Source organism: Oncorhynchus tshawytscha, linkage group LG26, assembly GCF_018296145.1.
Source record: "Oncorhynchus tshawytscha isolate Ot180627B linkage group LG26, Otsh_v2.0, whole genome shotgun sequence".
In the NCBI taxonomy this organism is placed as follows: Eukaryota; Metazoa; Chordata; class Actinopteri; order Salmoniformes; family Salmonidae; genus Oncorhynchus; species Oncorhynchus tshawytscha.
The window spans coordinates 33,992,874-34,005,325 of record NC_056454.1 but is presented as its reverse complement, the minus strand read 5'-3'; the positions used below and the strand labels follow the sequence as shown (position 1 = coordinate 34,005,325).

The following is a 12,452-nucleotide window of genomic DNA, read 5'->3' as shown; positions in this document are numbered from 1 at the left end:
TTTCTACTCAGAAAAATTGACATCTTAGCTTGTCCCAAAATAAAATTTAACATTTGACATTTTCTTTTCTGTTGTTTACTATATTGAAACCCCAAAATAAAAACAGTGTGATTGAAAAATTCCCCTACAGCTTTAAACAAAGATTCCAGCATTTCCAATAGAGGTTTTATCCTCTCACACTCCATAAAACAGTGAAAAATGGTTTCTCTTATATTACAAAAAGGACATCCATCTCTAACATCTGAATTAATAACAGATACAAAAGCATTAACTGCAATGATGCCATGTAAAACCCTCCATTGCATATCACCAGTACCCTTTTGTAACGGTGGTTTGTACAGTGCCCTCCATGCTGGCTTTACCCTATCATCAATGCCCAATTTTACCCTCCATGGAGTGTCTTTTCTATTTTTCAATTTATCTTTATTCAACACCTTGACACACCCCCTATACAAGTCCTTCCCATTCACCTCATCCAAACCCACCTCCTCCAACCCTCTCAAATCCAGCAATAACGCCTTTCTTTCTGACTCTGGGATATTTGGTGTAATCCCTAGTCTTGGAAATGAGACGTCTTCATCTTGTACCTTCTTCTTGTGGCTACTAAGCATACCCCATTCTTCCGCTGACAGAGCCTTCCTACAGCTCCCCAGCATTTGTCCGACAATCCTTTCCGACCTCATCCCCAAATGTTCTGCCACCCGTCTTCCATCCATTAATGCGGGCCCAGCCATGGCCATTAACTGTCTTAAGGTGATGATTTTCCCCTTCACCAGAATCTTGGAGAAATGTGGAACAGCTGCAGTTGTACAATCCAGTCTTGCCCCATACACCAGAGGTTCCTCCAACAGCCAATGCACTGACTCCGCTGAAGTTCGTCTAGACACCTTCATTATGCTCCACACTCTGAGAAGTCCTCTGTAAAACGGAGGTACTCCCTCCCTAGAAATCTGGCTACTATCAACCAGAAATAAAGCCTTCTTTAAACCTAATCCTCCAACCCGTTGTAATATAAGACCTGCCACCCCTCTCCACACCACATTTTCCGGTCCATAAAGCAACCTTTGAATAAACTGAAATCGGAAAGCAGCAGCCCTACTAGCAAGATGTACAAGACCTTGTCCCCCCCTCTTCTTTTGACAAATACAAAACACTTTGTGGAACCCAGTGATATTTATCCCAAAAGAAATCCACAATAATTGCCTGTATCTTAGCCAGAAGGCCAGATGGTGGTTCTAAAACTGACAACCGATGCCACAGTGCAGATGCAATCACATTATTAACTATAATAGTGCGCCCCCTATATGACATACGAGATAATAACCAACGCCATCTCCTCATCCTCCCTTCCACCATTTCAACCACCCCACTCCAATTTTTTTCCATAGTCCCCTCATCTCCTAGGTATACTCCAAGATACTTAAAACCTCCCTTACACCATTCTAGCCCCCCCTGGCAAAGCCATGATCCCTCCAGACCATTCTCCAATCTGTAACGCACAACTCTTTTCCCAATTTACCTTTGCAGAGGATATTCCCCTAAAACGATCAACCATTAGACTCAAGCTATCCACCTCCGCTTGATTTTTCACTAACACAACTACATCATCAGCATAGGCTGAGAGACGAATAGGAGGAATATCCTCTGAAAGGCACACCCCTGCAATGCGCCTTCTAATGCTATTTAGTAGTGGCTCTATAGCAATGGCATATAACATCCCTGACATAGAACATCCCTGCCTAATACCTCTACACACTTTAAAAGGAGCACTCAAACCACCGTTAACTTTCAATACACTTTCAATGTCACCATATATCACCTTTATCATGGCAATAAAACCAGAGCTGAACCCAAACGCCTCAAACGTTTGCCATAAATATTGATGTTCAACTCGGTCAAATGCCTTTTCCTGATCAATTGAAATTAGACCAGCATCCAACCCAATAGCCCTAGAGACGTCCAAAAAATCACGAATCAGAGAAATGTTATCCCCTATCTGCCTGCCAGGAACACAGTAGGACTGATCCGTATGTATGATTTGCCCCATCACCTCCCTCAGCCTGTTGGACAAAGCTTTTGACAATATCTTATAATCAGTGCACAATAAAGCCACCGGCCTCCAGTTCTTCACCTCCCTCGGGTCACCCTTTTTGGGCAGTAGGGTGAGGACAGCCCTTCTGCAGCTTATTGGTAGTAACCCTTCGGTTAAACTATCATTAGCTACTTCTAACCAATCCTCACCCAACACAGCCCAAAAAGACTTAAAAAGTCAACGGGAAGCCCATCAATGCCTGGTGCCCTTCCATTTTCCATGCCTTTTAATGCAGTGTATAAATCCTGCAAAGACAATGGTTGCTCAAGCTCAACCTGAGCTTCTGCAGCCACCTTTGGGAGCCCATCAAAGAACTGCTGTGTCACTGTTTTGTCCTCTTTGTACTCACACTTGTAGAGCTCAGCATAGAACTCTACTGCCCTCTTTCTAATTTCACTAGGGCTAGTGAGCTCTTGTCCAACAGATGATTTGAGACAATGAATAATTTTTCTTTGTCCATTCTTTTTCTCTAAACCAAAGAAAAATTTGGATGAGGCATCCATTTCAGATATTCCCTGAAATTTACTTCTCACCAGTGCCCCCTGTGCTCTGATACCCAGCAGGTCTGCCAATGCAGTTTTTTTCCTCTTGAGGGCCTGAGTATGGCCTCGATCTCCTGTGGTCTCAACCAACGTCATGAGTTCCACTATTTCAATCTCTAGGGCTTTCATTGATCTGGTGATATCCTTGGTGACATTCCTCGTGTATTGATTACAAAATTGCTGAATCTGGATTTTCCCTATATCCCACCACTGTTGAATGGATACAAAACTGGCCTTTTGAGACCTCCATCTCTCCCAAAACAAACTGAAACAGTTCCTGAAGTGAGCATCACTCAATAAAGTTATATTAAAATGCCAGTATGCGCTTTTGGGTTTTACATCGTTAATGAACACCACCTCTGTTATTAAACAATGATCAGAAAAAATCCCACTGGAGTTATCACACTTGATTTACAAACTTGAGATTGATGCTCAAAAACATAAAACCTATCTAACCTGGCCATAGAGATGATGTTCTCTCTCACATGCGCCCAGGTGTACTGCCTTGTTCCTCCATGTTGACTCCGCCAAATATCACACAATTCATTTGTTACAATGAGGCATTTTAAAAACATCCTTGAGGCTATATGAGGTTCTTGGTGATTTCTATCTAAATCACTAACTGTGCAGTTAAAATCCCCAGCAATAAACAAATAATCTTCTTTGTTACATTTCTCAATGGTATTTGATAATGTCTCTAAAAAACATACCCTCTCAACTGTCACCACTGGGGCATATACATTTATCAGACACATAGTGATGTTTTCATACCTTGCTCTAACTTTTAATAACCTCCCTCAACTACCTCTTCAACCTCATATGACAACGGCAAAAACCCTTTTGAGAACAAGATAACCACACCCCCACTTTTTGAGTTTTTATGACTACACACCACTGTCCCCCCACTCCTGTTGCCACATAACTTCATTTTCCAAATTACTATGCGTTTCTTGTAGAAAAATGATGTCACTTCCCTTTCCTCTAATTAACTCATACACCATGGCTCTTTTTTTAACATCTCTTGCCCCATTTACGTTTAAAGAAGAAATCTTAAAACTGCTCATGGATTTAAAAAAAATACAGAGGAAGATACAGCCATCACATCTCTTTACAGAGTTAAGACTGCAACTGAACTCTTTCATTTTCTTTAGAATTTACATCACTTATCACTCTTGTGACCACTTTCTTGAGTCTAGCAATTTCAGGGCTTTTCAAACTTCCCCCTGTAATTTTTGACATCAGAAACTTTGCTGATTCAATAAACAATTCACGTTCAGGGAAAAAATCAGTTACATTGTAATCCTGCATATATTTCTTCCCTTTTGTCAACTTCAAAAATTGACGTATCCTCTCGATCCCATACATCCCTTCCACCCCATTTATCTCACTATATTGTTGTGACGTGTCAGATGACTCACTCTCACTATCCTCCCCAGAAGAATACTCCACCATCTCTACACCTTTTTCATCTTCAATTGATTTATCAAACTCTACCTTTCTCTTAGAATTAGACCCTTCACCACCCCTTAAATTCTTCCTTTTACTCCTAGGTATTTTGAAAACATCCGCTTCCTTTTCCCTTATTTCAATCTCCTCTTGACTTCCAATTTCATTTTCCAGCACCACCTCAGCGACGGCAGTCGCAATCTCACCTATTGTTTCCCCTCCCTCTTTGTTCTGATCTACCACAATTGCCCCCGTATCCACACTGCCTTCCTCTCCTGCTTTTCCAACCACATCTGCCCACCTTCTCTCTTCTCCTGCACCCGTAGTATTTTCAGCCCTTCGCGGTGGTGCGTTATTTGCACTCGCACTAAAACTATTACCAGGCTCAGCGCGCTCATTTTCGGGACAACTACGCACCAAATGCCCCTCTCTTCCACATCCAAAGCATTTCATTGATTCAGTAGATGCATAGAAGACATAATCAAATCCATCAATCTTAAAGCTAAACGCTAAATTCAGTTCATCTCCTTCCTTTTTAAAATCATATGCACTTGTCTCCTATGAGACACGACATGTTTCAACAACGGAGATTTGCATCCAAAAAGAACCTTCTTTATTGTAGATACTATTTGACCATGGCGAGATAACTCTCGCTCTAACACTTCATCTCTAACAAATGGTGGCACGTTAGAAAGCATAACTTTCTTCGCAGGATTCATAAGCGGAAATACCGGCGTCTGTGTTTCCCGCAACACAACACCCCTCTCAACTATTTTATTCACCTTTTCAATTGAATCTAAGAATATCACTACAGCGCTATTCATCCTTGAGGCTGATTTGATGCTATCATACCCAATGATAGCACCCACAGCCAAGCTACATTCTTCCACTGAACACCCGGCCGCAGCAGGAATCTTTACTCCATGCCTCCGACTAAGTTTTTCAAACTTTTCATTTCCACGAGTGGCCATAGCAACCAGCTCCACCCGCTGGTTGTGCCCTCGCGAAAAACCAACCTCAAAGCAAAGATCCCACCACCCCTATACGTGCTTATTGATAGTTTAAACAAGATACCCTTAAAACAACTAAACTAATCAATATATATATATATATATACATACCAACCCCCAATAGAGTGAAAAGAAATTCCATTCGCACTCACAATCACTCCTGCCTGACGACTCACTCCCAGCATGCACTCCCAGCATGCACTCCGACGAGAGAGAGAGAGAGAGCGAGAGAGAGAGGGTGAGAGAGAGAGAGAGAGAGAGAGGGCGAGAGGGCGAGAGAGAGAGAGAGAGGGAGATGGGGCAAGAGAAAGGGCGAGAGGGCGAAACGAGAGAGGGAGAGAGAGAGAGAGAGGGCGAGAGGGAGATGGGGCAAGAGAAAGGGAAATAGGGCGAGGGCGAGAGAAAGTTCAAGAGCAAAATCAAGAGAAGAAAAAAAAGGTGAGAGCCAGATCAAAAGAGAAAGAGAGAAGTAGAAAGAGAAAGAGAGAGGCAGAAAGAGACATACCAGTGTATCAGGGTGAGGAGATTGTGGAGGAGGGCTCAGGAGAAGTGACTTACACGTGGGTCTACGGGGTGCGGTAGAGCCGGAGCTGGTGATAGAGGTGGAGCTCTCCTCCTGGTCATGTGGTTGGTGGTGGGTACGCCGGCTGAGGATAGAGGCAGGCCGCGGGACAGAGGCAGGCCGGGGCAGGGACGACCTTTTTGGGCTCTGCGAACCGCCATCCTGTCAGAAACACACATACAAGCAGGCAGGCAGGCAGGCAGGCACACACACCCACACACACATGCAGGCAGGCACGCATGCAATTCACACACACACATTTAGTTACAGAAGTTAGCAGAGTGCCTAGCTTTATATTTTATTCTTCATACCCTGCCTTGAGAAAGTATTCATTGTTGTGTTACAGCCTGAATTGAAAAATGGATTAACCTGTTAAGCTTCCCCCCTACTTTTTCGGAAATTCTGTTTTTTTTTACCAATTTTTTATTTACAAACAATACCCAATAATGACAAGTGAAAACATGTTTTTAGATACTTTTGCAAATGTACAGATATATCTAACTTACATAAGTATTCACACCCCTGAGTCAATACTTTGTAGAAGCACCTTTGGTCTGTATCAGCTTAATACATCTGGATTTGGGGATTTCTTTTCCCATTCTTCCTTGCAGATTTTCTCACGCTCTGCTAATTTACATGGGGAGCGGCGGTGAACAGCAATCTTCAAGTCTTTACAAAGATTTTCAAGTCTGGGCTTTGGCAGGGCCACTCAAAGACTTTCACATTCTTGTTCTGAAGCCATTCCAGCGTTGCTTTGACTGTATATTTGGGGTCACTATCCTGTTGAACATAAATCTTCGCCCCTAGGGATGGTGTTAGACGGGTGATGAGCTATGCCTGGTTTTCCTCAGACATAGCACTTTGCATTCAGGCCAAAGAGTTCAATTTCGGTTTCATCAGACCACAGAATCTTTTGCGTGCCTTTTTGCAAACTCCAGGCGTGCCTTTTTCTCAGGAGTGACTTCTGTCTAGCCACTCTCCCGTAAAGACCAGATTGGTGAAGTGCTGTAGAGACTGTTGTGCTTCTGACAGGTTCTACCATCTCAGCCAAAGAACTCCGTAGTTCTGTCAGAGTGGTCACCTCCCTGTTCAAGGTCCTTCTTGCTCAGTTTGGTCAGATAGCCAGTTCGAGTCTGGGTAGTTACGTATGTTTTCAATTTCCCAATGATGGAGAACACTGTGCTCTTGGAAATGTTGAACTCTCTTTAAAAGTGGTCACCAACCTTCTCTGAGTCAAGATCACTTTCTAAGTCACAATGCAAGTCAAGATCTACAGCTCAGATTTTAAGATGAGTGAGATTAATAAATTGCATTTTTTTTACCTGACTGATTGCCTGCATCTGATGTTAAGTCTGAGGGGAGGGAGCAGCAGTGAGGCTGACTCACCATCCCTCTACTGAGAAAAGGGTATACAGTCTTCCAGCTGATGGCAAAACTCAAGTGGCACTGCATTATTTCTGCCTCATGCAACAATTCATTTTGTTACTCCTATGACCAGAGAAAGTGAAATATTCCTCAATATTAAGAAAGACACAAGCCGCTAATAACAATAATAATGCAAGCTTATCGGAACACTTTGCTATGCTCATTCATTGCAGCTGGTTGTAGCGCGAGTGGAATTAGGGAGAACACACATTTTATGGCTTAGTAACAATTTAAACATGAACTGACTTATAAAACCAGCAGCTCTTTGCTGTATTCATTGAGTCTCTCTAGTCGTGGTTTCAAAAGTTGTGAAATCTCACAGTATCAACTTTGCTGTGCGTTCAAAGCTTATTTTTACAGTCTATGGCTCGAGGAAACTGACTGTGCAGACACAGTGATCTGAGCTATCTGATTGGCCAGCTGTAGGCCTACAGGTGCACTTGATTTGCTCTGCAGGCCTGTCGGGTAGGTGAAGTTCTACCATCAGACATTTAAAATGGTTCAAAATGGGAGCACTTTGCCTTCCTGGCACCAGGGCTGCTGAATCAAGTGCACCTACTGCCAACAACGTGAAAAAAAATCATAAATAGGAACACAAGGTTAGGTTTTCCACATCATTGTCTGTTTCGACTAGGAATGCCTTGGAGATGGTTGGTGACCACTGCTCTATTAAAAAAATGATACCCTTCCCCAGATATATGTATGCCTCATCCCAATTCTATCTTTGAGATCTACGGACAGTTCCTTGGACTTCATGCTATAGTTTCTGCTCTGACATCAACTGTCAACGTTGGTACCTTACATGGACAGGTGTGTTTCTTTGTCAAAAAAGTATGTCAAAACGTTTAAATTAGACCCAGGTGGACTCCAAGCAAGTTGTAGCGACATCTCAAGGATGTATCATAGCAAGTGTCATAGCAAAGGGCTCTGAATCCTTATGTAAATTACATATCTGTATCTTTCAATTTCAATACATTTGCTACAATTTCTAAAAACATGTTTTCACTTTATCATTATGGGGTATTGTGTGTAGATGGTTGAGACAAAATCATTTATTTAAACCATTTTGAATTCAGGCTTCAAGAAAACAGAATTTGAATAAATCAAGGGGTATGAATAGTATTTGAAGGCACTGTATATTGTCTATTGTTATATATTATTGTATTCATTTACATATGTGAGATCAGTTGATCAGTTCATGGCCATATGCTAACCTTACCAGGTATATCAGTCTGGGTAGTGTGGTAGAGTCACGAGGCCCACCTGAGGAGGGGCGGGGCCTATCAAGCTCCACCTCCCCCAGCAAGTTCTTTTTAGTGTGGGAGGAGCAGGACGAGTTAGGGCGGGGGGGCAGGAGGGCGACCACTCGCGTTTTACAGGTGGGGATCTTTGTTAATGGTGGTGACTGTGTTACAGACAGACAGATGGGAATAGATGGGTGAGAGAGGGGGGATATGTGTGTGAGAGATGGGTGAGAGAGGGCGGATATGTGCGTGAGAGATGGGTGAGAAACATAGGCTACAAACCACAGAAGTCATCAGAGGACAAAAAACGATGAAAGTGGAACCAAAAGATGACATGTTGTTGAAAACCAACCAGATTTACACATACACTCCCCTACATATTTATTTGGACAGTGAAGCTAAACCTTTAAATTTGGCTCTATACTCCAGCATGTTGGATTTCAGATCAAATGTTTTCAATGAAGCGACAGTACAGAATGTCACCTTCAATTTGAAGGCATTTTCATACATCACGGTTTTACCATTTAGAAGTGAATGCACTTTATGTATTTAGTCCCCCGAATTTGAAGGTTTCATAAGTATTTGGACAAATTCACTGATAGTGTATAACATTTAGTCAAAAGTTTAGTATTGGTCCCATATTCCTAGCACACAATGACTACATCAAGCTTGTGACTCTACAAACTTCTTGGATGCATTTGTAGTTTGTTTTGGTTGTATTTCAGATTATGTTATGCCCAATAGATATTAATGGCAAATAATGGTTTGTGTCATTTTGAAGTTTGAGTCAAACAGGGAGATAACCTACTACATGTACTCGACTGAACATGACGTTATTATGATGAGTGTGCTGTACTTACTGAGGCTCTGTCCCGAGACTGTCTAGCTACACTGAGGGGCCGACGACCTTCTGGTACACCCACTGAAGAGAGGAGGTGAGAGAAGAGGAGAGAGAAGGAGAGAGAGGGAGAGAAGAGGAGAGAGCGGATGCGAGAGAGAAGAGGAGAGAGGGAGACAGTGAGAAGTAGGAGGGGAGGGAGAGAGAGAGAGACAGAGAGAGAGAGAGAGAGGATGCGAGAGAGAAGAGGAGAGAGGGAGACAGTGAGAAGTAGGAGGGGGAGGGAGAGAGAGACAGAGAGAGAGAGAGAGAGAGAGAGAGAGAGAGAGAGAGAAAATGGAAGTAGAGAAGGAGGAGAAAGAGAAAGCAAATGAGACAGAGAAGAGGGAAGGACAGAGGAGAGTGAGAGAGAAATACAGAGACGGTCTACAGTTAGACATGTGACTGAAAAGTTAGGTTTTCATTGTGATAACCAAATTTCATTTTGACATGTTATAGAAACTTACCCCAAACAGCAAATCACTCCCTCATCCTCGTTGTGTACAGTGCCTTGCGAAAGTATTCGGCCCCCTTGAACTTTGCGACCTTTTGCCACATTTCAGGCTTCAAACATAAAGATATAAAACTGTATTTTTTTGTGAAGAATCCACAACAAGTGGGACACAATCATGAAGTGGAATGACATTTATTGGATATTTCAAAAAAATTTAACAAATCAAAAACTGAAAAATTGGGCGTGCAAAATTATTCAGCCCCTTTACTTTCAGTGCAGCAAACTCTCTCCAGAAGTTCAGTGAGGATCTCTGAATGATCCAATGTTGACCTAAATGACTAATGATGATAAATACAATCCACCTGTGTGTAATCAAGTCTCCGTATAAATGCACCTGCACTGTGATAGTCTCAGAGGTCCGTTAAAAGCGCAGAGAGCATCATGAAGAACAAGGAACACACCAGGCAGGACCGAGATACTGTTGTGAAGAAGTTTAAAGCCTGATTTCGATACAAAAAGATTTCCCAAGCTTTAAACATCCCAAGGAGCACTGTGCAAGCGATAATATTGAAATGGAAGGAGTATCAGACCACTGCAAATCTACCAAGACCTGGTCGTCCCTCTAAACTTTCAGCTCATACAAGGAGAAGACTGATCAGAGATGCAGCCAAGAGGCCCATGATCACTCTGGATGAACTGCAGAGATCTACAGCTGAGGTGGGAGACTCTGTCCATAGGACAACAATCAGTCGTATATTGCACAAATCTGGCCTTTATGGAAGAGTGGCAAGAAGAAAGCCATTTCTTAAAGATATCCATAAAAAGTGTTGTTTAAAGTTTGCCACAAGCCACCTGGGAGACACACCAAACATGTGGAAGAAGGTGCTCTGGTCAGATGAAACCAAAATTGAACTTTTTGGCAACAATGCAAAACATTATGTTTGGCGTAAAAGCAACACAGCTCATCACCCTGAACACACCATCCCCACTGTCAAACATGGTGGTGGCAACATCATGGTTTGGGCCTGCTTTTCTTCAGCAGGGACAGGGAAGATGGTTAAAATTGACGGGAAGATGGATGGAGCCAAATACAGGACCATTCTGGAAGAAAACCTGATGGAGTCTGCAAAAGACCTAAGACTAGGACGGAGATTTGTCTTCCAACAAGACAATGATCCAAAACATAAAGCAAAATCTACAATGGAATTGTTCAAAAATAAACATATCCAGGTGTTAGAATGGCCAAGTCAAAGTCCAGACCTGAATCCAATCGAGAATCTGTGGAAAGAACTGAAAACTGCTGTTTACAAATGCTCTCCATCCAACCTCACTGAGCTCGAGCTGTTTTGCAAGGAGGAATGGGAAAAAATTTCAGTCTCTCGATGTGCAAAACTGATAGAGACATACCCCAAGCGACTTACAGCTGTAATCACAGCAAAAGGTGGCGCTACAAAGTATTAACTTAAGGGGGCTGAATAATTTTGCACGCCCAATTTTTCAGTTTTTGATTTGTTAAAAAAGTTTGAAATATCCAATAAATGTCATTCCACTTCATGATTGTGTCCCACTTGTTGTTGATTCTTCACAAAAAAATACAGTTTTATATCTTTATGTTTGAAGCCTGAAATGTGGCAAAAGGTCACAAAGTTCAAGAGGGCCGAATACGAAAAAACTTGAACAAGGGCTCCAAAAACACCCAAATATGTTTATTTTAAACCGCAAAGCTCTCAGTATAGTGATCCAGGTCTTTATATGTTGTACACATGGAATTTTGTCATTCCGAACTTTATCTGCAATGTTACATTAAATTTTGTTGCGACTCGAGCGTTCATTCTACAGGTAAATGCCAAAATAAAGGAAACACTGGAGTAAATAAGGGATACAAAGTATATTGAAAGCATGGGGTGCTTCAACACAGGAAGTTACAGACACATGTAGAATCTATACCAAGATGCATTGAAGCTGTTCTGGCGACTCGTGGTGGCCCAACGCACTATCAAGACACTTTATGTTGGTGTTTCCTTTATTTTGGCAGTTATCTGTAGCAGCAGGCTACACAGAGAATGGAACAGCTGGATATGGAAAACGTCTGAAGATGCTCAAAACTAAATAAAACATTACAGATAAGTGTTAGCCACCAGAAAAGACAGAACAAATATTAGAGCAAATGTGGTTCAACTCAAATATACTAATTGGTTAAAAACAAATATATATATTTTGGGAAAGTTTTTAAAAAATGGTTTTATCTTCATAAATTATATTATAAATAGGACTGGTGGAGTTACGGCACACATGCTGCTAACAAAAATATATGGAAATGTCTGCTCTATTCAAAATTATAAGCAATTAATTGCAGCATTACTCCAAAAATGGAAGAGGCAAGTGGAAGGGGGAGAAGTTAAGGGACTTGTCTGACGGCCCTGTATTAAAGACCAAAATCGGTTAAAGAAAATTGTGCTAAATTATAAATATACCAGTTTCATTTAAGGACCAAACATTGACAGCTTTGCCATACAGCTAAATAGTTGGGAAGAGATTTTCGATGTACCCATTCCATGGCACATGGTTTATGAACAGATACACTTAACGACGCTGGAGTCAAAATTCAGTTTTACAATTTAAATTATTTATATAGAATTCTTGCAACCAAAAGAATGTCATACAGTGGCAAGAAAAGTTTGTGAACCCTTTGGAATTACCTGGATTTCTGCATAAATTGGTCATAAAATGTAATCTTATCTCCATCTAAGTCAACAGTAGACAAACACAGTCTGCTTAAACTTATAACACACAAACAATT

General features: G+C 41.7%; 1 protein-coding gene across 16 annotated transcripts in view; it reads right to left on the bottom strand.

Annotated features, from left to right (window-relative positions):
• The window catches only part of LOC112225568 (microtubule-associated protein 2), a 169,650-nt gene that overhangs the window by 18,095 nt on the left and 139,103 nt on the right, over positions 1-12,452 (bottom strand). For 14 of the 16 annotated variants that reach the window (XM_042306501.1, XM_042306505.1, XM_042306506.1 and 11 more), the window contains 3 exons: positions 9,182-9,243; positions 8,297-8,482; positions 5,649-5,814 (listed from right to left, as the gene is read on the bottom strand). In XM_042306501.1, coding sequence (XP_042162435.1) covers positions 5,649-5,814; positions 8,297-8,482; positions 9,182-9,243 — 414 coding nt within the window. The remainder of the gene's footprint in view (positions 1-5,648; positions 5,815-8,296; positions 8,483-9,181; positions 9,244-12,452) is intronic. The other 2 variants (XM_042306510.1, XM_042306514.1) reach the window with 1 other exon arrangement.